Source organism: Nycticebus coucang, chromosome 5 (genome assembly GCF_027406575.1).
Source record: "Nycticebus coucang isolate mNycCou1 chromosome 5, mNycCou1.pri, whole genome shotgun sequence".
NCBI lineage: Eukaryota > Metazoa > Chordata > Mammalia > Primates > Lorisidae > Nycticebus > Nycticebus coucang.
In genome coordinates this window covers 113,806,729-113,834,238 of record NC_069784.1, presented here as the reverse complement: position 1 = coordinate 113,834,238, position 27,510 = coordinate 113,806,729, and the positions used below count along the sequence as shown (strand labels likewise).

The 27,510-nt window shown below is 38.7% G+C and overlaps 1 protein-coding gene across 2 annotated transcripts in view; it reads right to left on the bottom strand.

Annotated features, from left to right (window-relative positions):
- Window positions 1-27,510, bottom strand: part of PEX7 (peroxisomal biogenesis factor 7) — a 90,698-nt gene that overhangs the window by 33,924 nt on the left and 29,264 nt on the right. Inside the window, exons 6-8 of one of the 2 annotated variants that reach the window (XM_053592621.1) lie at window positions 10,685-10,791; window positions 7,222-7,335; window positions 4,822-4,877 (exon numbers count right to left, since the gene is read on the bottom strand). In XM_053592621.1, coding sequence (XP_053448596.1) covers window positions 4,822-4,877; window positions 7,222-7,335; window positions 10,685-10,791 — 277 coding nt within the window. The remainder of the gene's footprint in view (window positions 1-4,821; window positions 4,878-7,221; window positions 7,336-10,684; window positions 10,792-27,510) is intronic. The other variant, XR_008380273.1, reaches the window with a different exon arrangement.

Sequence of the window (27,510 nt, the reverse complement as noted above, 5' to 3'; positions counted from 1 at the left end):
AGGGTTACTTAAATACGTATAAAAAACAGGGAGTGGGCAGTGCCTCTGGCTCAAAGGAGAAGGGTGCCGGCCCCATATACCAGAGGTGGTGGCTTCAAACCCAGCCCCGGCAAAAAATTAATTACAAAAAAGAAAAACAGGGAGTGATTGGTCAGTAGGAGTAAGATCATAATGACAATTCTAAAAAGAAATTCTCAGTAGTGACTAGGTCTCCCCCCTTTACAGACATAAATCACTATAATGAATATAAGATGTCCTGTGACTAATAGGATCTAAAAGTTAGAAAGACCCAATTAAAACTGTTAAAAAAGACTAATGCTTCATCTCAGTTGGTTATGGCTTCCCATTTCAAATACCAAAAAAAAATAAATAAATAAATAAATAAATAAATAAATGGAAAGGGAAGGGGAGTGTTGGGGAGGGGAGGTGAGATAAAGGGAAGGGAGGCCTTCATTTATTGCACATGCCTGAACAACAGACTGAGAATAAAAATAAATAAATAACAAAGGATACAGAAGATCTAAACAACATAACTAGTAAGGTTATGGGTACACATTGAATTTTATACCCTAAAAGTAGAAAATGTTTATTCTTCTCAATTGCATATGAAACATTCACAAAAATTAACCATTTATTAAGTTCCACTACCTCCAAAAAGTAATGTGTTCCATAAAATTGAATGACTAAAACAGTATTGTCCAATCACAGGGCAATGAAACTAGAAATTATTAAAACATCTTTAAAAATCATTGGCTCAGCGCCCATAGCACAGTGGTTACGGCACCAGCCACATACACCGAGTGTGGTGGGTTCAAACCCGGCCCAGGCCAGCTAAACAACAATGACAACTGCAACAAAAAATAGCTGGGCATTGTGGTGGGCACCTATAGTCCCAGCTACTTGGGAAGCTGAGGCAAGAGAATCACTTAAGCCCAAGTGTTGGAGGTTGCTGTGAGCTGTGATGCCACAGCACCCTATGAAGGGCAACATAGTGAAACTCTGTCTCAAAAAAAAATTTTTTTTTTTTTTGTAGAGACAGAGTCTCACTGTACCGCCCTCAGGTAGAGTACCATGACGTCACACGGCTCACAGCAACCTCTAACTCTTGGGCTTACGCGATTCTCCTGCCTCAGCCTCCCGAGTAGCTGGGACTACAGGCGCCCACCACAACGCCCGGCTATTTTTTTGTTGCAGTTTGGCCAGGGCCAGGTTTGAACCCGCCACCCTCGGCATATGGGGCTGGCACCCTACTCACTGAGCCACAGGCGCTGCCCTCAAAAAAAAAATTTGTTTTAAATCAAGAGATATTTTCATCTGGAAACTAGGTAACTTTCTATTACATGTGCATAACTCTTAGAAGAAAGAGGAAATACAAACAAAAATTACAAAAATTTTCAAAATGATAATGATATCACTATATATCAGAATCAATTAAAATAATATATATCAGAATCAATGGGCTATAGTTGAAACAGCAACCAGAAGAAAATTCACTATATTAACAGATAAAAGAATAAAATAAATAAAATTACGTTTCTTAAAGCTAGAAAAAAAACCTCAACAAACTAAAAAAAGGAAATAATAAAGGTAAAAGCAGCAATTATTCAGGTAGAAGGCAGAAAAAACAGTTCTAATTAATAAATGAAAATCCAATTTGCTGAAGAAAAATAAAATAAACATACCACTAGATAATTTAATCAAAGAAGAACTCACAAAGATACAAAATCAGAAATAACAAGAGTGAAATAACAACCGAAACAGAAGCAATTTTAAAACATTACTTTATGAAAATTTACACAAATAAATTTAAAAATCTACATGCATGGCAGCACTCTGGAAGGCTAAGGCAGGTAAACTGCTTGAGCTCAGGAGTTCAAGACCAGCCTAAGCAAGAAGAGCAAGACCTCATCTCTAAACACTAGCCAGGCATTGTGGTGGGCACCTGTAGTTCTAGTTACTCGGGAGGCTGAGGCAAAAGGATCACTTGAGCACAAGAGTTTGAAGTTGCCGTGAGCTATGACGTTACAGCACTCTATTGGGGGAAACAAAGTGAGACTCTGTTTCAAAAAAATAAATAAATAAATAATAACCTACACGCAAGGGATAATTTCCAAAATTGATCCCAGTAGAGATAGAAAGCTTAAATAGTCTAATTTCCATAAAAGAAAATAAGTTGGGCGGCGCCTGTGGCTCAGTGAGTAGGGCGCCGGCCCCATATGCCGAGGGTGGTGGGTTCAAACCCAGCCCCGGCCAAACTGCAACAAAAAAAAAAATAGCCGGGCGTTGTGGTGGGCGCCTGTAGTCCCAGCTGCTCGGGAGGCTGAGGCAAGAGAATCACGTAAGCCCAGGAGTTAGAGGTTGCTGTGAGCCGTGTGACGCCACGGCACTCTACCCGAGGGCGGTACAGTGAGACTCTGTCTCTAAAAAAAAAAAAAAAAGAAAATAAGTTATCAGAAAGTACTCTACAAAAAGTACTATGTCTAGATAGTTTCACGAGGCAATTCAAAAGGCTTCAAAGACCAAATAGCCTCAATGCTGTACAAATTGTTCCAGAGCCTGAAAGTGAAGGAAAATTTCTTAATTAAGAATTAAGATGCATAAGCCATAATAAAAAGAAAGAAAACTACAGACAAATAACACCTTTGAATAGTGACACAAAAGCTTTAAATAAAATATTAGCAAACAGAATCCAACACCACATTAAGAAAATGAAACACAAAGAGCATGTGGGATTTAGTCCAGCAAAGCCAGGTTGGCTCCACCCATTAATATAACACATCATAACAACAGCTCTAGGAAGAAAAAACATGAATGTCTCCAAAAATGATGGGAAAAGACCTTCAACAAAACTTAAAACCCATTCCTGAATTAAGGGGAAAAAAAAAGCTCAAGAAAATAGAAATTGACACATACTTTCTTAGCATGACAAACAAACATATATATTTTGTCTTACAGCCAGAATCATATTTTTATCAGAGAACACTAGAGGCACTTTCACTAATAAAAGAAATCAGACATTCTCTATAAACTATTTAACACTGTATTAGAAGTATTTGCCAAGGCAGTTTTATAGAGTAATCAATTAGAGGCATCAGAATAAAGATGTACAACTATCTTTATTTACAGATAATGTGATCATGAACCTGGAAAACCCTAAAACAATAATTTTTAGATGGCAGAGAAAGAACTCTTTAATACTGCTGCTGGTGCAGACACTGGTATATTCTTTATGGATGGGGACTGGGTAATATCTAACAAAACTGCATGTGTTTACCTTTTAACCCAGGAATCCCAATTTCAAGAAGATATCCTGACATTAATTCTCTAGTAATGTGAACATATATACACACAAGATATTATCCATTGTGGCACTGTTTATTTACACAACATCAGAAATCAAATGCTCATACACAGGAAGTAGCTAAATAATCTACAGATTATCAGGGAGTGTTACACGGAATGAGAATGATCTCTCAGGTATAGAGTACCTGATTTCCAGGGTATATTTTAAGCAAAATTTTAAACAGTATCCAGAGTACTCTATTCTTTGTGTAGAAAAAGAGGAAATAAAATATGTGTTTGACCAAGACTTGTTACCCATAGGTGTGGTACAGAATATATATATATATATAAAGATATATTCCATTCTGTATATATATACATCTCGACTTCTGGAACCATGTTAATGTTTTGTCTACTCAGAAAATTAGAAAAACTCAACAAAGATGGAAGGAAAATCCTAAAATTGAATACAAACAGAAATCAAACCATCTTTCAAATAAATTACATAACCACACTCTAACAGAAGGGCAGAGAAGAGAAGAATTATTTGGACTAAAGACAAAAAAACCCAACCTAAACAAATGATGAGCTCTAATTAGTAAGAGTCTTTCAAAGGCATGGCTTTGAAATTGTCAAATTATTTTCTAAACATTCTAGGGTTTAGCACATAAGTAAATACATTTTAAGGAAAAAACTTTATTAAATTTGTAATACTCAAGTCATATTTGATTTCTACAATTACAAGAGGTGTTCGACATGACTTGTATTCACCTTTTATCAGCATATATTGAGTATCACTATTTTAATAGTTTCCTGCCTTCCTAAAATGTGTAAACATTTTTTTTGGCACCCTCTACATATAAAGGATAATGTAAGTCAGGAGTTACAAATTAGGAAAGGGAGAATGAACTCTACGTGGTGTGGAATATACACTCTCATACCTAGATACACACGCATGTGTACAGACACATTCATAGATGCTGGGAATATATGGTGTCATAGATTATAGCAACTTCAAACTTTGGGCTCAAGCTATCCTTTTGCCTCAGCCCCCTGAGTAGCTGGGACTACAGGTGCCCACCACAACACCTGGCTAAGTTTTTAGAGATGAGGTCTCACTCTTCTTGCAAACATACATATGCTGTTTTCCCACCTAAACAATCTCAACCTTAAGAGTCATACAATTAAACCTGAAGAAATAAAAATTTCCTAATTTCTAAATCTAAATTTAAAAGATATTGGTTATGCAATCTATAGAATAGAAGAAGGTTACTGTAAAGAACAACCTTTAGGGAAAAAAGGCTTTTAAATAGAACAGCCAGAATAGAAAGAAGTTACTCAGATATTAGCTAGATCATGAAAACATTACTTGCTGAAAAATATAAAATATAATGTTAATCCCAGTGGTAAATATTTAAATGTGCCCACCTGAGATTATTTTCATATTAGCAAGAAAAACACATTATCTTTTATAAAAAATTATAACGAGGCAAATGCTACTTGGCATTTTACAATGAAACATATTAAAAACCACTGTACCTTACAGTAAAATCATAGGAGCAAGAGGCCAGCACAGAAGCATGAAATGGTGAAAACTATAAAAAGAAAAAAAAAAAAAAAAAGAGAGAGAGAAAACCCTTTTTGAGGTTAGCTGTAATTATAGCAAACTACTTCCTTGGTCATTCATGAATATCACAATATATTTAAGTTTAGCCAAAGCTGATGCTTAAAATTATGCTTTCCCAAACCTTATATGCTTTAATTTGAGGCAAAAATTTAGCATTTAAATATCCATTTACAGGAAAAATATTTATTTTTACATTTTTCAAAGAAAGTCATCTCTCAAACTTTTTAGAGCTTATTTTGCATAAAATATTTCCAAATTGTTGCTATTCTAGAAAGATTAAGTATAATTCCATATTGGCTATCCAAAAATGAGTCTTAAAAATACATGTATAAGGAATTTAAGTAGGTGATAGTACAAATACATAATTACACGATTTACTAATTTTATAAGTACATATCATAATTTCTATAATCACAAGTACCAAAATAAACATTTAAATATTAAATAAAAATACCTATACAATAATTTTTATGTTATTTGTATATTAAAGCTAATGAAAAATGATATCAAGGATAAAAACTGCAAATTTAAGACAGTATCTTCTAGATAAGTAACAAACACAGTTTAATGGGCTGCGCTTTGTAGTATTTCTTCAGTGTTCGTCATACCAGCAATTCAATAGTTATATACACATATACAACTACAACTGAATAGCACTTAGTTCTGCAAAGTACTTTCATTATAATACCTTGAGCTCAGAACCACCCTGAAATATACATGGAGAACTTTTTTCAAATACTAAAACCTGTTCACATAAGATCACTATTAAAAAATAAAATAGGGCGGCACCTGTAGCTCAGTAAGTAGGGCGCCAGCCCCATATAACGAGGGTGGCAGGTTCAAACCTGGCCCCAGCCAAACTGCAACAAAAAAAATAGCCAGACGTTGTGGCAGGCACCTGTAGTCCCGGCTACTTGGGAGGCTGAGGCAAGAGAATCACCTAAGCCCAAAAACTGGAGGTTGCTGTAAGATGTGATGCCACGGCACTCTACCGAGGGCAACAAACCAAGACTCTGTCTCTTAAAATAAAATAAAATAAAATAAAATAGGGCATTGTGTCTTATATGTTACATTGCAGCCAATAAAGTTTAAAATATTAATTTAACTGAAAATTTAGAATTTTAAAAATAGAAATAATCGGGCGGCGCCTGTGGCTCAGTCGGTAAGGCGCCGGCCCCATATACTGAGGGTGGCGGGTTCAAACCCAGCCCCCAGCCAAACCACAACCAAAAAATAGCCGGGCGTTGTGGCGGGCGCCTGTAGTCCCAGCTACTCGGGAGGCTGAGGCAAGAGAATCGCTTAAGCCCAGGAGTTGGAGGTTGCTGTGAGCTGTGTGAGGCCACGGCACTCTACCGAGGGCCATAAAGTGAGACTCTGTCTCTACAAAAAAAAAAAAAAAAATAGAAATAATCTATTTCTATGTAATTACTTATTTAAAAAAGATCAATAGGTACTTTTTTACTCTCAATGTAACAACCAAAGAATGAAATCGGGAAATGCACTTAATAAGATGTTTTCCATAGTAATTTAGCAGAACCTGCCTGCTGTTTACAGAGTAGAAAATTTTCTATATCCCAAACATTTGTGAACTTTTACCTACACTATCACGTTAGGAAGAAGAAAGAATTAACCATCTCTTTATACCAGTTTCAACAAAGTAAAGAGACTCTCACTAAATGGAAGTTATTATGGATGTAATACTAAAATTGAATTACCATAGTTAAAAAAAAAAACACTATAAGAAACAGTAGATTGGGGTTGAAAGAATGAGAAAAATATATATTTTTTAAACTTAAGGGCAGGTGTGGTGGCTCATACCTATAATCCTAGAACTCTGAGAGGCCAAGGCAAGTGAATGGCTTGAGCTCAGGAGTTCAAGACCAGCCTGAGCATAAGTGAAACGCTGATTATACTCAAAAAAAAAATGAAAAACTGAGGAAAGAGGATCGCTTGAGCCCAAGAGTTTGGGGTTGCTCTGAGCTATGATGCCACAGCCCTCTACCAAGGGCAACAAACAAAACAAATAGACAAAACAAACAAATCTATTTGTTTGTCTCAAAAACAAACAAATAGATAATAACAATAATAATCTTAAGCACTGAATGTCTACATTGTCCCAATTCATTCAATAACTATTCAAATATTTTACCTAATTTTAGCTTTCAATATTCATTATCTTTAATTGGATAACAAAAACACATATAAAAAAGAGTATCTCTAATCTCTAAATACCAAAATACTCTTTTATATATGCTTCAATGATTATATGTAAATTTTTATTCTACATACAAAAAGAAAACAAGAAAACTTACTTTCACCCTCCTAATAGCATAGGTGTGACCAAGAAGTTCAAACACTGGTTGTCGCACATTCCTTAAGTCCCAGCCTCTCAAACTACAGTCAACTGCCCCTGTCACCAGCAAATTCTAAAAACAATTCAGAGAAAAGTAAACCGTGACATCTTTGCAATTAAGTAGCATGCAGACTTTCCTACTATAATATCTATTTTCTGATAATTATTTAATATGAACCCAGAGTCATTCTTGAAAAGTTTTATAAGTATAGACAGAAATCAAAATAGACATTAAATAGCACAAATAAATATGATTTAAGAGAAAAGGAACTTAATGTGCTTTATGTACATGATGGAACACTACACACAACAGAAAAAGCCATAGTTCCAAAGAGCACTGTGGATTTTTCAATCGACCTTCAGTAGTGGTAATAAGAGACTAAAAATTTTATCTGACAAATGAGCCCAGCTTTCTCTTGAAAAGGTTTTTAATATGCTCTGAGTTTTAACCAAGCATTAAAAGGCAAGCGGCCTTTTAGGAATATTCGAAAAAGCAAAGGGTATAAATTAAATTTTTAAGTTTTTCTAAATCCAAATCAATCATTGGTCCCAACTTTCTTGGATCAAGCCTTAATGTAATATTTAATCATATCTGAGAATTTATGTAAATAGTGATGAGTCTGCTATCTAGAGCTCTAAGTGAAAGCAGAGCTTCTGAGTGATAGGTCCACTCTCAGTCCACCCCACACCAACCACAGCAGCAATTCATTGTCTGAATATGTTGGACTCTAGTATAAGCTCCTCTGTAGAAAAGTTTCAATGATTCGATAATTTTTAAACTACTCTGAAGTGTATATCAGCATCTCTTTTTAGAATTCCCAAATGCAAAACATATAGGCCGCAATTTAATTTTCCCATATCAAAAATTCATTTAAAATTGTAGTCATCAACATTGAATTTATATTTAGATCAAGAATATGTATTACATTTCTCAATTTTTATTTTATTTTATTTTATTTTATGATGAGCCTCAAGCTGTCGCCCTGGGTAGAGCGCTATGACATCACAGCTCACAGCAACTTCCAACTCCTGGGCTCAAGTGATTCTCCTGCCTCCGCCTCCCAAGTAGCTGGGACTATAGGTGCCCGCCCAAACCCCCGGCTATTTTTTGGTTGCAGTCATCATTGTTCTTTGGCGGCGGCAGGCTGCATTGGAACCCGCCAGCTCAGGTGTATGTGGCTGGCGCCTTAGCCACTTAAGCCACAGGAGCCAAGCCTACATTTTTTTATTTAAAGAATTCTGCCAATATAATGTTCTCCTAACTTTCATTAATTAATCTAAAACTGAGGAAGGCACATATTTTTACCTATTTGTCCCAGTTAACAGGCCACTTCAGGCACATAAACAGTCACCATCACTTAACAATGGGGACATTTTCTGAAAAATCTGGCTTTAGGCGATTTCACTGCTGTGCAGCTATCACAGAGTATCCTGACACAAACCTACAGCCTACTCTATCTATATCTAGGCTACATGGTACAGCCTACTGCCCCTAGGCTATAAAGCTGCACAGCCTGTTGCTATACTAAGTACTGTAGGCACTGTAACACAATGTTAATAAGTAGTAGTGCATCTAAAATGATAGAAAAGTTCTTGAAAAAAATACAGTATAAAGATTTAAAAAGTGGGGCTTGACACCCATAGCTCAGTGATTAGCGCGCCAGTCACATGCACCGAGGCTGGCGGGTTTGAGCCCAGCCGGGCCTGCTAAACAACAAATGACAACTGCAACAAAGAAATAGCCAGGCGTTGTGGTGGGCACCTGTAGCCCAACTACTTGGGACTTGGGCTGAGGCAAGAGAATCACTTAAGTCTAAGAGTTTGAAGTTGCTGTGAGCTGTGATGCCACAGCATGCTACAGAGGGTGACACAGTGAGATTCTGTGTCAACAAAAAAAAAAAAAATTTTTTTTTAAAGTGGTATTATTTACATAGGGCACATATATGTGAATGGAGCTTATAGGACTGAAAATTACTTTGGGTGAGTAAGTGAGGGGTGCATGAATGTGAAGGCCTATGACATTATTATACCCAACAGCAGACTTTATAAAAATTGTACACTTAGGGTACACTAAATTTATGAAAATTTTTTTCTTTGTACAACAATAAATTATCCTTGGTGTGAATTTTCTTCTTTATTAACTTTTTAATTCTTTTAACTTTTAAATCTTGTAAGTAACACTTAGCTTAAAATACAGACACATTGTACAGTTGTACAGAATATCTTTCTTTATATCTTTATTCTATTTGTAATATATATATATTTTTTTTTTTACTTTTTAAATTTTTTTTTTAAAACTGAGACACAGGGCAGTGCCTGTGGCTCAAAGGAGTACGGCACAGACCCCATATAACAGACGTGGTGACCCAGCCCCAGCAAAAAAAAAAATTGAGACACAAATACACACATTAGCCTAGGCTTACACAGGTCAGAATCACCAATATCGCCATCCTCCATCTTCATATTTTGTCCCACTGGAAGATCTTCAGAGGTAATAGGATTTTTTTCAGCTCCATTATAATCTTGTAAGACTCCCTTATATATTTGGCCCATAACTGACTAAAACATTGTGTGAAGCTTGACTATAGTATATTAACACATATTTAATCCATTTTTACCTCTAATTCGTATGCACATGTAGTTAACTGAAGCTTTAAAGAAATTACACATGTACACTGCTTTCTTATAGAAGCATGAATTTAGTCAGGCTTAAAAAGAGGATGAAACAGAAAATTTTAAAAAACCAATGGCCTGTCAAATTAAAGATCAAGTTACAAATAGTTCAGTAGACTGATTAGCAAAGTGAAAAAGAAATGAAAGCAAAAAATGATACAAAGTGGCAGGGTTAAGAGTAATAAAGAAAAAGGCTAGGCTCCTGTAGCACAGTGGTTATAGCGCTGGCCACATGCACCAAGGCTGGCGAGTTCGAGCCCAGCCCAGACCAGCTAACCAACAATGACAACTGCAACAAAAAAATGGCCAGGCATTGTGGTGGGTGCCTGTAGTCCCAACTACTTGGGAGGCTGAAGCAAGAGAATCACTTGAGCCCAAGAGTTTGAGGTTGCTGTGAACTGTGACCTCCCGGCACTGTACTGAGGGCGACACAGTGAGACTCTGTCTCAAAAAAAGAAAAAATAAAGTAATAAATTTTTAAAAATTACATAAATTGTAAAGCAATTTCCCAAAACAAACAAGTAAAGTCGCACTTTTGAACTTTGAGAATTTCTGCCTATTTTATGACCACTTAAATCCAATTAACGCTCATGTAGGTCAGTTACAATTATTAATTAGAAATGAAAGGGACTGAATTTAACTTAATGGTCCAGGAACACCACCAAAGTCCAAATAAACAAAGATAATAAAATCTAGAACACCTTAAAATTTAGGAAGGAGACAGCTCAGAGTAAAGCCATATACCATACCTCATTGTATTTACACCAGTCACAGCTCAAAATCTCTGCCTGGTGGGCTGGAATCACAATTCTGACTCCTGTTGCCTTCACATCCCAAATTCTCAGAGTCTGATCACCTGGTAAAAATGAAAACTTGATCGTTTTCATCACATCACTTGAAAGCTCATTACCATTTTATATGTTTTTAAAATCATAATAATCTACAAGAACTAAAAGTGAAGGAATACAAAAAGTAATGCTGCACCATGACAATGCTTTTGTATCTACTTAAAGAGGAAAATTTGAATCTCACACTAAGGTAAGGGCAATAATGATTAAACACACACCCAGTGCATTTTTCTTTGGGGCAGGAAAAGGACCTTAAAATCCTCACGTCTAGGTAACAAAGTTAGCGCCCTGCACCAGGATATTCTATAAGAAAGAAACAATGTGTGCTCGGTGCCTATAGCTCAGTGGCTAGGGCACCAACCACATATACAGGAGCTGGCGGGTTAGAACCCAGCCTGGACCTGCCAAACAATGACAACTACAATAAAAAAAAAAAAAAATAGCCAGGCTTGTGGCAGGCGCCTGTAGTCCTAGCTACTTGGGAGGCTGAGGCAAGAGAATCACTTAAGCCCAGGAGTCTGAGGTTGCTGTGAGCTGTGATGCCACTGCACTCTACCAAGGGCAACATAGTAAAACTGTCTCAAAAAAAAGAAAAGAAACACTGTGGTAGTAGTTTTAAACTCTAAGCCAAAATGGAGAATTTTTTACTGTTAGTTTTTAGGTATACTACATTTCAATGGGCCAGCTAGAAGGCAGATGCGTCTCCTTGCAAAAAAACAAGCTAAAAATTTTTAAGGATTATATTTGGCATTATTACAAAAATGGTCTGTGTTACTTACCTGCACAAAGTCACCCCTGATTAAATAAATAATTTATATGCTGTTTGCCTCCAATTTTTCTATACTATGAGGAAACAACGGATGACACAAATACAATCTAGAATATATACATGCACACCAAAAGTACACTACATACTGTAGTAACCAAAACAGCATGGTACTGGCATAAAAACAGACACACAGGCTAATGGAACAGAATGGAGAACCCGGCAATAAATCCATGTATCTATACTAAACTTACCTTTGACAAAGGTGCCAAAAACATACAGTGGGGAAAGGACAGTCCATTCTATTAAATGGTGCTGGGAAAATTGACTATCCATATGCAGAAGAATGAAAATAGACTCTTATGTCTAGTCATATACAAAACAATCATATCAAAATGGATTAAAGACTTAAATCTAACATCTGGAAAACCCCAGGGAATCAACTACAAAACTCCTAGAACTGATCAAGGAATATAGTAACATCTCAGGATACAAAATTAACACTCATAAATCTGAAGCCTTTATATACACCAACAATAGCCAAGGGGAAAAAGCAATCAAAGATTCTATTCCCTTTACAATAGTGCCAAAGAAGATGAAATATCTGGGAGTGTATCTAACTAAGGACGTGAAAGATCTCTATAAAGAGAACTATGAAACTCTGACAAAACAAACAGCTGAAGATGTTAACAAATGGAAAAATATACCATGCTCATGCCTGGGAGGAATCAACATTGTCAAAATGTCTTTACTACCTAAAGCAATTTACAGATTTAACGCGATCCCTATTAAAGCACCTTTCCCACATTTTAAAGAACTGGAAAAAATAGTACTTCATTTTATATGGAAACAGAAAAAACCTCGAATAGCCAAGACATTACTCAGAAATAAAAACAAATCAGGAGGAATCACGCTTCCAGACTTCAGACTTTATTATAAATCGATAGTGGTCAAGATCTTAACCCAAGATGGCGGCCGAGTAACAGCTTCCCTGCAACACGGCACGGTGAGTCTGGGGAAATAAGACTCCAGGCATCTCTGGCTGGTGGGATCTGCCTATAATCATCCCTTTGAGGATAGAGGGAGTCAGCAAGGGACTTCTGGACCCCAAGAGGAGGACAAAAACAGTGGAAAAGTGGCAAGTGGTTGCGTGTGTTCGATTGACCTAATCCCACTGGCAGCTGTAAGTACAAGCAGCAGTGAGACTGCAAACCGGAAAGGCCTTACCTGTAAACTGTTCCGGTGATTTTGGACTTGGCACTCAGTTGAACTACCTTGGGGAGAGCCTGAGCAGGAGTGCGGAGAACTTTGGGCATTGTCTAGGGCCTCAGACTGAGCCGCTGAGCCAGACGGAACTAATACTGTTCAGCTGTGGGTGGCAGGGAGCCATTGTGAGAGAACTGCCCTGGCAAGCTCCGCCCTCAGGGTTGCCCAGCAAAGATCGGGCAGTAGCTAGTAACCTAGTGACTAAGCAGCCTAAAGGCAGGGACTGAGCTGCCTTACAGCCTTACCCCTCAGAGGCAGACTGAGACCGGTTTTGGCACACTGGAGCCTCCGGCTGTTGCCCTGCGTAGAGTGCTGTGGAGTCACAGCTCATAGCAACCTCAAATTCATGGGCATGGCTCTGCCAGGACCACCATAAGAGCTGCACCACAAAACCCGACCTGCAACCTGCACCAGCCGGGCCTCCGCATGCCCTGACCAGGAACTGCGGGAGCCACGAACCCTGCGTCCTCCCTCCTGTACGCTCCCTGCCTCCATACCGCCCGCTTGTCTGGCCAGGGACTCTGGTAGCAGCGTGCCCTCCAGAGCCCTCCCTGTCTCTGAACAGAGCCCTTCTCCTGGCCAGAGACTGCTGGAGCTTTGGGCTCTCTGTGCTAAAGGCACTGGGCACCAGGCACTCTCAGAACCGTGTGCACCACCTCCTGCCCTGTTGCTGGACTCAGGTGTGTCACACTCCAGAGCTGCTTCCACAACCAGAACTCCCAGGTTAGGGAAGCCCCAGGGTCACTCCCTACAAAGATCCAGAAACAATAGAGTCATCCGGCTGGGGTCTAATCTTGGAGAGAAACCTACCCAACTCTGAGAACGGCCAGAGGCATGGTGAAAAACAATCATGAGGCGAAATCAACAGAAAAACTCTGGCAATATGAATAATCAGAGTAGATCAACTCCCCCAAGGATCAATGGGGCAGACACAGCACAAGATCCCATGCACAAACAAATAGTTGAGATGTCAGAAATCGAATTCAGAATCTGGATAGCAAATAAGATCGAATTAGAATTCCAAGCAGTAACCCAAAAGATATCTCAAGAATTCAACGAATTCAAAGACCAAATGACCAAAGATTGTGACACGTTGAGACAAGAAGTTGCAGCCCTCAAAGATCTCAGAAACACAGTAGAATCCCTCAGTAACACAATAGAGCAAGCAGAAGAACAATTTCTGGCATTGAATACAAAGCTTTCGAACGCTCCCAAACTCTCACAGAGCAAGAGAAATGGAGGGCAAAAACAGATCACTCTCTCAGAGAGCTCTGGGATAATTCGAAGAAAACCAATATTGGTCTTATAGGGATCCCCGAAAGTGACGAAGTGGCTTCACAAGGCACAGAGTCTCTTCTCCATGAGATTATGAAAGTGAACTTTCCAGACATACCAAGAGATCCTGAAATTCAGATAGCAAACAGTTTCAGAACTCCAGCACAACTCAACGCAAATAAGACATCCCCCAGACACATCATAATAAACTTCACTAAAGTTAATATGAAAGAGAAAATTCTGGGCGGCACCTGTAGGTCAGTGAGTAGGTCGCAGGCCCCATGTGCCGAGGGTGGTGGGTTCAAACCCAGCCCCGGCCAAACTGCAACAACAACAACAACAACAAAATAGCCGGGTGTTTTGGCGGGCGCCTGTAGTCTGCTCGGGAGGCTGAGGCAAGAGAATCACATAAGCCCAAGAGCTGGACGTTGCTGTGAGCCATGTGACGCCACGGCACTCTACCGATGGCAGTAAAGTGAGACTCTGTCTCTACAAAAAAAAAGAAAAATGAGAGAGAAAATTCTGAAAGCAGCCAGACAAAACAAAACAATCACCTACAAGGGGAAGAATACTAGAATAACTGCAGATCTCTCTGCTGAAACCTTTAAAGCTAGAACAGGATGCTCATCAACTTTTAATCTCCTAAAACAAAATAACTTTCAACCCAGGATCCTGTACCCAGCTAAACTGAGTTTCACTTATGACAGAAAATTAAATACTTCAACGACATTCACATGTTGAAGAAATTTGCCACAACTAAACCAGCTCTCCAGGATATTCTCAGACCTATCCTCCATAAAGACCAGCGTAATCCTGCACCACAAAAGTAAACACAACCAGAAAATTTTCATAAAATTCCAACTTCCACAGTCGCAAAAGTACTAAAAATGTCCACCGGACTCTCGAAAGGCTTATCAATATTCTCAATTGATGTAAATGGTTCAAACTGTCCTTTAAAGAGGCAGTTGACTGACTGGATTGGTCAAAGAGGTTGGCTGACTGGATACAAAAACTCAAGCCAGATATCTGCTGCATACAAGAATCTCATCTTACAATAGAAGACAAATATAGACTCAAGGTGAAGGGATGGTCATCTATACTCCAGGCAAATGGAAAGCAGAAAAAAGCAGGCGTTGCAATCCTATTCGCAGACGCAATAGGCTTTAAACCAACCAAAATAAGGAAGGATAAGGATGGACACTTCATATTTCTTAAAGGCAATACTCAATATGATGAGATTTCAATTATTAATATTTATGCACCCAAACAGAACGCACCTCAATTTATAAGAGAAACTCTAACGGACATGAGCAACTTGATTTCTTCCAGTTCCACAGTAGTTGGAGATTTTAACACCCCTTTAGCAGTGCTGGATAGATCCTCAAAAAAGAAGCTAAACAGGAAGCGGAGCAAGATGGCAGCCAAGTAACAGCTTCCTTGCATCTGGGCACCATGAGTCTGGGGAGATAGGACTCCAGGCATCTTTGGCTGGTGGGATCTGCCTATTATCACCACTGTGAGGATACAACGAGTCAGTGAGAGACTTCTGGACCCCAAGAGGAGGACTAAAACAGTGGAAAAACAGCAAGTGGTCGCGTGTGTTCAATCCATTTAAACCTGCCCGCAACTGTAAGTTCAGTAGCAGTGAGACTGCAAACCGGAAAGGCCTTACCTGTGAACTGTTTTGGTGTCTTTGGACTTGGCACTCAGTTGAACTGCCTTGGGGAGAGCCTGAGCGGGAGTGCGGAGAACTTTGGCCGTTGTCTAGGGCCCCACTCTGAGGCACTGAGCCAGACGGAGCTAATAGTGTTTGGCTATGGGTCACAGGGAGCCATTGTGAGCCATCTGCCCTGGCAAGCTCCGCCCTCAGGGTCACAGAGCTAGAACTGGGTGGGAGCTGGTAACCCAGTGACCGAGTAGCCTAAGGGTGGGGTCTGAGCCGCCTTGCAGCCCTAACCCTCAGGGGCAGAGTGAGACCGGTTTGGGCACACTGAGTAAGTGGATAGCCACTTCAGCAGTGATTCCAGCGACAAGCACTTTCCTGGGAAAGCTTCTGCTCAGCAAGTTTACAAGTTCAAAGTGCCTTTTAAGTGGCCTGAAGAGAGATTTAGGGTGTCTACCTGCTGGGGTTTGAGAAATCAGGAGCCTCCAGTCGTATCAGAACTGTGATTAACATCTCATACCCCAGAAGACCACGTGTTGCCCAGACAATATTCAATAACATATACATACTGCTTTGTTTTTGGTTGCGTTTTTTTTGGTTTGGTTGTTTTTTTTATTTTGATGTTGTTGATGTTGTTTTGTTTTTTAATTTCAACCGTTTCCATACAGATCCTTTTTCTTTCTCAATTTTTCTAGTTTAATTATAATTTCCCATTACTGCCTTTTTCAATAACTAGAACTTCATTTTTGCTAGTGTTTCTACCGCTATTGTTTGGTTTTTCACCCAATTTTATCCCGTAAAGTTTTCTGTTTGCTTGTTTTGGTTTGATTTATACCATTTTTGTCTTTCCTCTCTACTTGGTGGAGGTAGGGTACTGTGTCTGATCAGGTTAGCAAAGAGCTGCTGACCTCAAGGGAACCACCCAACTGGGCAAGCCCAGAAGGTGGGGTTTTTTTAAGGTTGTGTCAAAGTACCCTACTGTACACCTATATTGCTCTGTCTCCCTCTTTCTGTGCCTCTCTTCTTTTTGTCAATATTCCTTTTACCCACCCCCTCTCCTTTCTCTATTTTAATTTTTTTTTTCTTATCACTCGGTCCTCCTTTCTTTCATCCCTTTTTTGCTCTTCAACCTTCTCACCCTTCTGGTCCTGTAAACCTTAGTCCACATGCACGAGAACTTAAAGAGCAAGAGGAAGTGAAAGGAAAATTAGGGCAAGGAAACATATAAAAGAAATCACTCATGAGGAAGAATCAGCAGAAAACTCCAGGCAACATGAAAAACCAGTCCAGAACAACCCCGCCAAGGGACCATGAGGTAGCTACTGCAGAGGATTCCACCTATAAAGAAATATTAGGAATGACAGAAAGGGAATTTAGAATACACATGTTGAAAACAATGAAAGAAATGATGGAAACAATGAAGGAAACTGCTAATAAAGTGGAAAATAACCAAAAGGAAATCCAAAAACAGAATCAAATCAGAGATGAACGATATGAAGAATATAAAAAGGATATAGCAGAGCTGAAGGAACTGAAACACTCAATTAGGGAACTTAAAGATGCAATGGAAAGTATCAGCAACAGGTTAGACCATGCAGAAGAAAGAATTTCAGAGGTAGAAGACAAAGTTCATGAGATAACTCAGATAGTAAAAGAGGCAGAAAAGAAGAGAGAGCAGAACGTTCACTGTCAGAATTATGGGACTTTATGAAGCGTTCCAACATACGAGTTATAGGAATTCCACAAAGGGAAGAAGAATGCCCCAGAGGAATGGAAGCCATACTAGAGAATATTATAAAAGAAAATTTCCCAAATATCACCAAAGATTCTGACACACTGCTTACAGAGGGATATCGGACCCCAGGTCGCCTCAACTCTAACCGAGCTTCTCCAAGACACATTGTGATGAACCTGTCCAAAGTCAAGAAAAAGAAAAGATTCTGCAAGTTGCCAGGAGTAAGCACCAGTTGACCTACAGGGGCAAATCCATCAGAGTGACTGCAGACTTCTCTAATGAAACTTTCCAAGCAAAAAGACAATGGTCATCCACCTTTAATCTACTTAAACAGAACAATTTCCAGCCCAGAATTCTGTACCCTGCTAAGCTAAGCTTAAAAATTGACGGAGAAATCAAATCATTTACAGATATACAAACATTGAGGAAATTCGCCACAACAAGACCATCTCTACAGGAAATACTTCAACCTGTTCTGCACACTGACCACCACAATGGATCAGCAGCAAAGTAAAAACTCAGAAATTAAAGGACAGAATCTAACCTCCACACTGATGCAAAAGATAAAACTAAGCAATGGACTCTCACAAAATAAGACGAATAGAATACTACCACACTCATCAATTATCTCAATAAATATTAATGGCTTGAATTCCCCACTGAAGAGACATAGATTGGCTGACTGGATTAAAAAACACAAGCCATCCATTTCCTGTCTGCAAGAAACACACCTGGCTTCAAAAGACAAATTAGAGCTCCGAGTCAAGGGTTGGAAGACAATTTTTCAGGCAAATGGCATTCAGAAGAAAAGAGGAGTTGCAATCTTATTTTCAGATACATGTGGATTTAAAGCAACTAAAGTCAAAAAAGACAAAGATGATCACTTTATATTGGTCAAGGGAAAAATACAACAAGAAGACATTTCAATTCTAAATATTTATGCACCCAATTTAAATGCTCCCAGATTCTTGAAACAGACCTTACTCAGTCTGAGCAATATGATATCTGATAATACCATCATAACAGGGGACTTTAACACTCCTCTTACAGAGCTGGACAGATCCTCTAAACAGAAATTAAACAAAGATATAAGAGATTTAAATGAGACCCTAGAACAACTGTGCTTGATAGCCGCATACAGAATACTCCACTCCAAAGACAAAGAATATACATTCTTCTCATCACCCCATGAAACATTCTCCAAAATTGATCATATCCTGGGACACAAAACAAATATCAACAGAATCAAAAGAACTGAAATTTTACCTTGTATCTTCTCAGACCATAAGGCACTAAAGGTGGAACTCAACTCTAACAAAAATGCTCGACCCCACCCAAAGGCATGGAAATTAAACAATCTTCTGTTGAATAACAGATGGGTGCAGAAAGAAATAAAACAGGAAATCATTAACTTCCTTCAGCATAACAACAATGAAGACACAAGCTACCAAAACGTGTGGGATACTGCAAAAGCAGTTTTGAGAGGAAAATTCATCGCTTTAGATGCCTACATTCGAAAAACAGAAAGAGAGCGCATCAACAATCTCACAAGAGATCTTATGGAATTGGAAAAAGAAGAACAATCTAAGCCTAAACTCAGTAGAAGAAAAGAAATATCCAAAATCAAATCAGAGATCAATGAAATTGAAAACAAAAGAATCATTCAGAAAACTAATGAAACAAGGACTTGGTTTTTTGAAAAAATAAATAAAATAGATAAACCATTGGCCAGACTAACGAGGAATAGAAAAGTAAAATCTCTAGTAACCTCAATCAGAAATGATAAAGGGGAAATAACAACTGATCCCACAGAGATACAAGAGTTCATCTCTGAATACTACCAGAAACTCTACGCCCAGAAATTTGACAATTTAAAGGAAATGGATCAATATTTGGAATCACACCCTCTCCCTAGACTCAGCCAGGAAGAAATAGAGCTCCTGAACAGACCAATTTCAAGCACTGAGATCAAAGAAACAATAAAAAAATCTTCCAACCAAAAAATGCCCTGGTCCAGATGGCTTCACACCAGAATTCTATCAAACCTTCAAGGAAGAGCTTATTCCTGTACTGCAGAAATTATTCCAAAAAATTGAGGAAGAAGGAATCTTCCCCAACACATTCTATGAAGCAAACATCACCCTGATACCAAAACCAGGAAAAGACCCAAACAAAAAGGAGAATTTCAGACCAATCTCACTCATGAATATAGATGCAAAAATTCTCAACAAAATCCTAGCCAATAGATTACAGCTTATCATCAAAAAAGTCATTCATCATGATCAAGTAGGCTTCATCCCAGGGATGCAAGGCTGGTTTAACATACACAAGTCTATAAACGTTATCCACCATATTAACAGAGGCAAAAATAAAGATTACACGATCCTCTCAATAGATGCAGAAAAAGCATTTGATAAAATCCAGCATCCTTTTCTAATTAGAACACTGAAGAGTATAGGCATAGGTGGCACATTTCTAAAACTGATTGAAGCTATCTATGACAAACCCACAGCCAATATTTTACTGAATGGAGTAAAACTGAAAGCTTTTCCTCTTAGAACTGGAACCAGACAAGGTTGTCCTCTGTCACCTTTACTATTCAACATAGTGCTGGAAGTTCTAGCCAATACAATTAGGCAAGACAAGGAAATAAAGGGAATCCAAATGGGAGCAGAGGAGGTCAAACTCTCCCTCTTTGCTGACGACATGATCTTATACTTAGAGAACCCCAAAGACTCAACCGCAAGACTCCTAGAAGTCATCAAAAAATACAGGAATGTTTCAGGATATAAAATCAATGTCCACAAGTCAGTAGCCTTTGTATACACCAATAACAGTCAAGATGAGAAGCTAAATAAGGACACAACTCCCTTCACCATAGTTTCAAAGAAAATGAAATACCTAGGAATATACCTAACAAAGGAGTGAAAGACCTCTATCAAGAAAACTATGAAATCCTCAGAAAGGAAATAGCAGAGGATATTACCAAATGGAAGAACATACCATGCTCATGGATGGGAAGAATCAACATTGTTAAAATGTCTATACTTCCCAAAGCAATCTACCTATTCAATGCCATTCCTATCAAAATACCAACATCATACTTTCAATATTTGGAAAAAATGATTCTGCGTTTTGTATGGAACTGAAAAAAAACCCACATAGTTAAGGCAGGTCTTAGTAATAAAAATAAAGCTGGGTGCATCAGCATACCAGATTTTAGTCTGTACTACAAAGCCATAGTGCTCAAGACAGCATGGTACTGGCACAAAAACAGAGACATAGTCACTTGGAATCGAATTGAAAACCAAGAAATGAAACTAACATCTTACAACCACCTAATCTTCAATAAACCAAACAAGAACATACCTTGGGGAAAAGACTCCCTATTCAATAAATGGTGTTGGGAGAACTGGATGTCTACATGTAAAAGACTGAAACTGGACCCACACCTTTCCCCACTCACAAAAATTGATTCAAGATGGATAAAGGACTTACATTTAAGGCATGAAACAATAAAAATCCTCCAAGAAAGCATAGGAAAAACACTGGAAGATATTGGCCTGGGGGAAGACTTCATGAAGAAGACTGCTATGGCAATTGCAACAACAACAAAAATAAACAAATGGGACTTCATTAAACTGAAAAGCTTCTGTACAGCTAAGGAGACAATAACCAAAGCAAAGAGACAACCTACACAATGGGAAAGGATATCTGCATATTTTCAATCAGACAAAAGCTTGATAACTAGGATCTATAGAGAACTCAAATTAATCCACATGAAAAAGGCCAAGAATCCCATATATCAATAGGCAAGAGACATGAATAGAACTTTCTCTAAAGATGACAGACGAATGGCTAACAAATACATGAAAAAATGTTCATCATCTCTATGTATTAGAGAAATGCAAATCAAAACAACTCTGAGATATCATCTAACCCCAGGGAGAATGGCCCACATCACAAAATCTCAAAACTGCAGATGCTGGCGTGGATGTGGAGAGAAGGGAACACTTTTACACTGCTGGTGGGACTGCAAACTAGTACAACCTTTCTGGAAGGAAGTATGGAGAAACCTCAAAGCACTCAAGCTAGACCTCCCATTTGATCCTGCAATCCCATTACTGGGCATCTACCCAGAAGGAAAAAAATCCTTTTATCATAAGGACACTCGTACTAGACTGTTTATTGCAGCTCAATTTACAATCGCCAAAATGTGGAAACAGCCTAAATGCCCACCAACCCAGGAATGGATTAACAAGCTCTGGTATATGTATACCATGGAATACTGTTCAGCCATTAAAAAAAATGGAGACTTTACATCCTTCGTATTAACCTGGATGGAAGTGGAAGACATTATTCTTAGTAAAGCATCACAAGAATGGAGAAGCATGAATCCTATGTACTCAATCTTGATATGAGGACAATTAATGACAATTAAGGTTATAGGGGGGGAAGCAGAAAGAGGGATGGAGGGAGGGGGATGGGGCCTTAGTGCGTGTCACACTTCATGGGGGCAAGACATGATTGCAAGAGGGACTTTACCTAACAATTGCAATGAGTGTAACCTGGCTTATTGTACCCTCAATGAATCCCCAACAATAAAAAATATATATATATAAAAAAATAAATAAAAAATGGAGACTTTACATCCTTCGTATTAACCTGGATGGAAGTGGAAGACATTATTCTTAGTAAAGCATCACAAGAATGGAGAAGCATGAATCCTATATACTCAATCTTGATATGAGGACAATTAATGACAATTAAGGTTATGGGGGGGGAGCAGAAAGAGGGATGGAGGGAGGGGGGTGGGGCCTTAGTGTGTGTCACACTTCATGGGGGCAAGACATGATTGCAAGAGGGACTTTACCTAACAATTGCAGTCAGTGTAACTGGCTTATTGTACCCTCAATGAATCCCCAACAATAAAAAAAAAAAAAAAGAGGGACTTTACCTAACAATTGCAATCAGTGTAACTGGCTTATTGTACCCTCAATGAATCCCCAACAATAAAAAAAAAAAAAAAAGAAAGAAAAGAAAAAGCTCCATTGTCATATTTTAAAGATCTTGAAAAAATAATACTTCGTTTTATATGGAATCAGAAAAAACCTCAAATAGCCAAAACATTACTCAGCCATAAAAACATAGCAGGAGGAATCACGCTATCAGACCTGAGACTGTACTGTAAAACGATGGTGATCAAAACAGCATGGTATTGGCACAAAAACAGAGAAGTAGATGTCTGGAGCAGAATAGAGAACCAAGAGATGAATCCAGCTACTTACCGTTATTTGATCTTTGACAAGCCAATTAAAAACATTCAGTGGGGAAGATTCCCTATTTAACAAATGGTGCTGGGTGAACCGGCTGGCAACCTGTAGAAGATTGAAACTGGACCTACACCTTTCACTGTTAACTAAGATAGACTCTCACTGGATAGAAGATTTAAACTTAAGACATGAAACTATAAAAATACTTGAAGAAAGTGCAGGGAAAACTCTTGAAGGAATCGGCCTGGGTGAATATTTTATGAGGAGGACTCCCCAGGCAACTGAATCAGTATCAAAAATACACTACTGGGACCTGATCAAATAAAAAGCTTCTGCACAGCCAAGAACATAGTAAGTAAAGCAAGCAGGCAGCCCTCAGAATGGGAGAAAATATTTGCAGGTTATACCTCTAATAAAGGTCTAATAACCAGAATCCACAGAGAACTCAAACCTATTAGCAAGAAAAGAACACGTGATCCCATCTCAGGGTGGGCAAGGAATGTGAAGAGAAACTTCTCTAAAGAAGACAGACACACGATCTACAAACACTTGAAAAAAAGCTCATCATCCTTAATCATCAGGGAAATGCAAATCAAAACTACTTTGAGATATCACCTAACCCCAGTAAGCGTAGCCCACATAACAAAATCCCAAAACCAGAGATGTTGGCATGGATGTAGAGAAAAGGGCACACTTCTACACTGCTGGTGGGAATGCACACTAGTATGTCCCTTCCGGTAGGATGTTTGGAGAATACTTAGAGACCTAAAAATAGACCTGCCATTCGATCCTATAATTCCTTTACTAGGTTTATACCCAGAAGACCAAAAATCACAATATAACAAAGACATCTGTACCAGAATGTTTATTGCAGCCCAATTCATAATTGCTAAGTCATGGAAGAAGCCCAAGTGCCCATTGACACACAAATGGACTAGCAAATTGTGGTACACGTATACCATGGAATATTATGCAGCCTTAAAGAAAGATGGAGACTTTACCTCTTTCATGTTTACATGGATGGAGCTGGAACATATTCTTCTTAGCAAAGTATCTCAGGAATGGAAGAAAAAGTATCCAATGTACTTAGCCCTACTATTAAGCTAAATTAGAGCTTTCACATGAAGGCTATAACCCAACTATAGCACAAGACTATGAGGAAAGGGCCAAGGAAGGGGAAGGGAGGGAGGAGGTTGGCGTGGAGGGAGGGTGATGGGTGGGGCCACACCTATGATGCATCTTAGAATGGGTACAGGCGAAACTTACTAAAGGCAGAATACAAATGTGTACATACAATAACTAAAATGCCATGAAGGCTATGTTGAACAGTTTGATGAGAATATTTAAGATTGTATATGAAACCAGCACATTGTACCCCTTGATTGTACACAGCCATGATTTAACAATAAAAAAAAAAAGAAGAGCGATAGTGATCCAAACAGCATGGTACTGGCACAAAAACAGAGAGGTAGATGTATGGAACAGAACTGATGACCAAGTGGTGAACCCAGACACTTATCATCATTTGATTTTCGATAAGCCTATTAAAAATATAAACTGGGAGAAAGATTCCCTATTCAATAAATGGTGCTAGATGAATTGGTTGGCAAGTTGTAGAAGACTGAAACTGGATCCACACCTTTCTCCTCTAACAAAAATTGCCTCTCACTGGTTAAAGGACTTAAACTTAAAACATGAAACTATAAATATTCTTACAGAGAGTGCAGAGGAAACACTTGAGAAAATTGGCCTGGGAGAATACTTCATGAGGAAGACACCCTGGGCAATTGAAGCATCATCAAAAATACATTACTGGGATCTGATCAAATTAAAAAGCTTCTGCACTGCCAAGAACACACTAAGTAAAGCAAATAGACAGCCCCCAGAATGGGAGAGGATTTTTGCAAGTTATGCTATGGACGAAGGTCTAATAACCAGAATCCACAGAGAACTCAAACTTATTACTAAGCAAAAAACAAGTGATCCCATTTCAGCTTCTCTGAAGAAGACAGGCGCATGATCTACAGACACATGAAAAAATGCTCATCATCTTTAATCATCAGAGAAATGCAAACCAAAACTACCCTGCGATACCATCTAACTCCAGTAAGAGTAGCCCACATCACAAAATCTCAAAACAACAGATGTTGGTGTGGATGTAGAGAAAAGGGAACACTTCTACACTGCTGGTGGGAATGCAAGCTAGTACGTTCCTTCTGGAAGGAAGTTTGGAGAACACTCAGGGATCTAAATGTAGACCTGCCATTCGATCCTGCAATTCCTCTACTAAGTGCATACCCAAAGGACCAAAAAATCATTTGGCAATAAAGATATTTGCACCAGACTGTTCACTGCAGCTCAATTCATAATTGCCAAGTCATGGAAGAAGCCCAAGTGCCCACCGACCCATGAATGGATTAATAAATTGTGGTATATGTATACCATGGAATATTATGCAGCAGTAAAAAAAAAAATGGAGACTTTACCTCTTTTATGTTTACATGGATGGAGCTAGAAAATGTTATTCTTAGTAAAGTATCTCAGGAATGGGGAAAAAAAGTATCCAATGTATTCAGCACTACTGTGAAACCAATTTATAACAACTCACACTTGCATATGAAAAATGAAACACAACTTTAGGCTATGATGAAGGAGGGAAGGGGAGGAGGAGGAATGGGGAGGGGGTGGGATGGATAGTAGGGGACAGTAGGGGGACCACGACTATGGAGCACATTGCAAGCACAAGTTGGTTCTATCATGTGTAGAACACAAATGTCCTAATACTATAAATGGATAAATGAGATGACAGCTATGCTGATTAGTATAATTTAAGCACTCCAATGTGTACAAATAATCAACACATGAAAAGGGCCTAAATGTATTTATGATCTATGTACAAAAGACTTAATTAAAAAAATAAAATTAAAAAAAAATAGCTGGGTGTTCTGGCGGGCACCTGTAGTCCCAGCTACCCAGGAGGCTGAGGCAAAAGAATCACCTAAGCCCAGGAGTTGGAAGTTGCTGTGAGCTGTGATGCCACGGCTCTCTACCAAGGGCAATGAAGTGAGAGTCTGTCCCTTAAAAAACAAAAAAAAGATATACAAGTATTATGTACCTGTAATAATTTTTTAAGTAAAAAAAAAAAGGAAAATACAAATAACTGATGGTAAGAGAAAGCTAGTTGCCTGAGATGAAAAGTATGTGCTCTCTTTGTGTGATGGCAGGCAGAGTCCTGAATCCAATTTTGTTATTGTTTAACCCTGCACTGGATGTGTAATCTCTCTGGGGTTGAGGTTTCATTTCTAAAAAAGAATATAATGCCTACCATGCAGGGCTGTCTAAGAATTCAATATAATAAATAAAGTTTTTTTTATTTATTATTAAAAAATATATGTGCTAGGCATAGTCTCTAGCACAAAGTAGACACTATTTAGATACATAGAGTATCTTAAAATGCTAACTAAAATATAGTTTGAATGTTTGACCTTCCAAATGTTATGCTGATACTGATCCTTGAAGTTGGAGGTCAGCCCTGATGGGAGGTGTTTGGGTCATGAGGGCAGATCCCTCAACAGCTTGGTACTGTCCTCATGATAGTGAGAGCTGGTTGTTAAAAAGAGCCTGGCATCTCTCTCGCTTACTCTCATTATGTGGTCTGCACCTGCCAAGACACTAACCCAAGCCTGAAGCCCTCACCAGAAGCAAATGCCAGCACCATGCTTCTGATATAGCTTGCAGAATTGTGAACTAAATAAACCTATTTTCTTTATAACTAACCAGCCTCCAGAGTATTGCTTTACAGTAACACAAAAATGGATTAAGACACTAACCTACATAAACTTTCCTATATTCGCAATTCTAAATCACAGGTCACTGAGCTAAATTTAGCTAACATTTTCTCCTAACTTCTTTGAAAGTTGCTTAAGAAAAATAAGAACTAAATGTGTTGCAGTAATAAAATGTAAAGTTTAAGAATAGGGACTTCGGGCTCAGCAACCGTAGCACGGTGGTTGCAGCGCCAGCCACATACACTAAGGGTGGCGGGTTCGAACCCGGCCCGGGCCAGCTAAACAGCTGCAACAACAAAAAAAATAGCTGGGGGTTGTGGTGGGCATCTGTAGTCTCACCTACTTGGGAGACTGAGGCAGGAGAATCGCTTGAGCCCAAGAGTTTGAGGTTGCTGTGAGCTGGGATGCCACAGCACTCTACCAAGGGCAATATAAGTGAGACTCCGTCTCAAAAAAAAAAATAGGGACTTTGTATTTCCAAAGCTTCTTTCTAAACCAGCTCAATAATTCTGTAGCTGTAAAGATTAAATCAAGTTACTGAGCCTCAGTTTCCTTACCTATAATAAAAAACCATCTTATAAGGTTGAAATGAAATAAGGTAGTGAGGCTTTGTATGGTGCCAGATGAGAAACGAGCCCTTTAAAAATGTTTAAAAACTAAAATGAGAAAAAAATACCCATGATAAGAAGTTATTCCTGTCCCTACTACTACTAACAGGAACAATAGCTAATATTTACTGAGTCCAATGTGCCAGATGCTATTCTAAGCATTTACATGTATTAATTAAAACGCACACCACAACCACATTATAAAGGAGGAATTTTGATGATATAAAAAGTAATTTTTGCAGTCCTTTGCAAGTGAGGAAACTCAAGCATATGGGGATGAAATAACTTGCCCAGCGTAGTAAGTGATGAAGCCCGACCCCTAGTGGTCTGGGTCCCCACTGAGTGTACTTTAC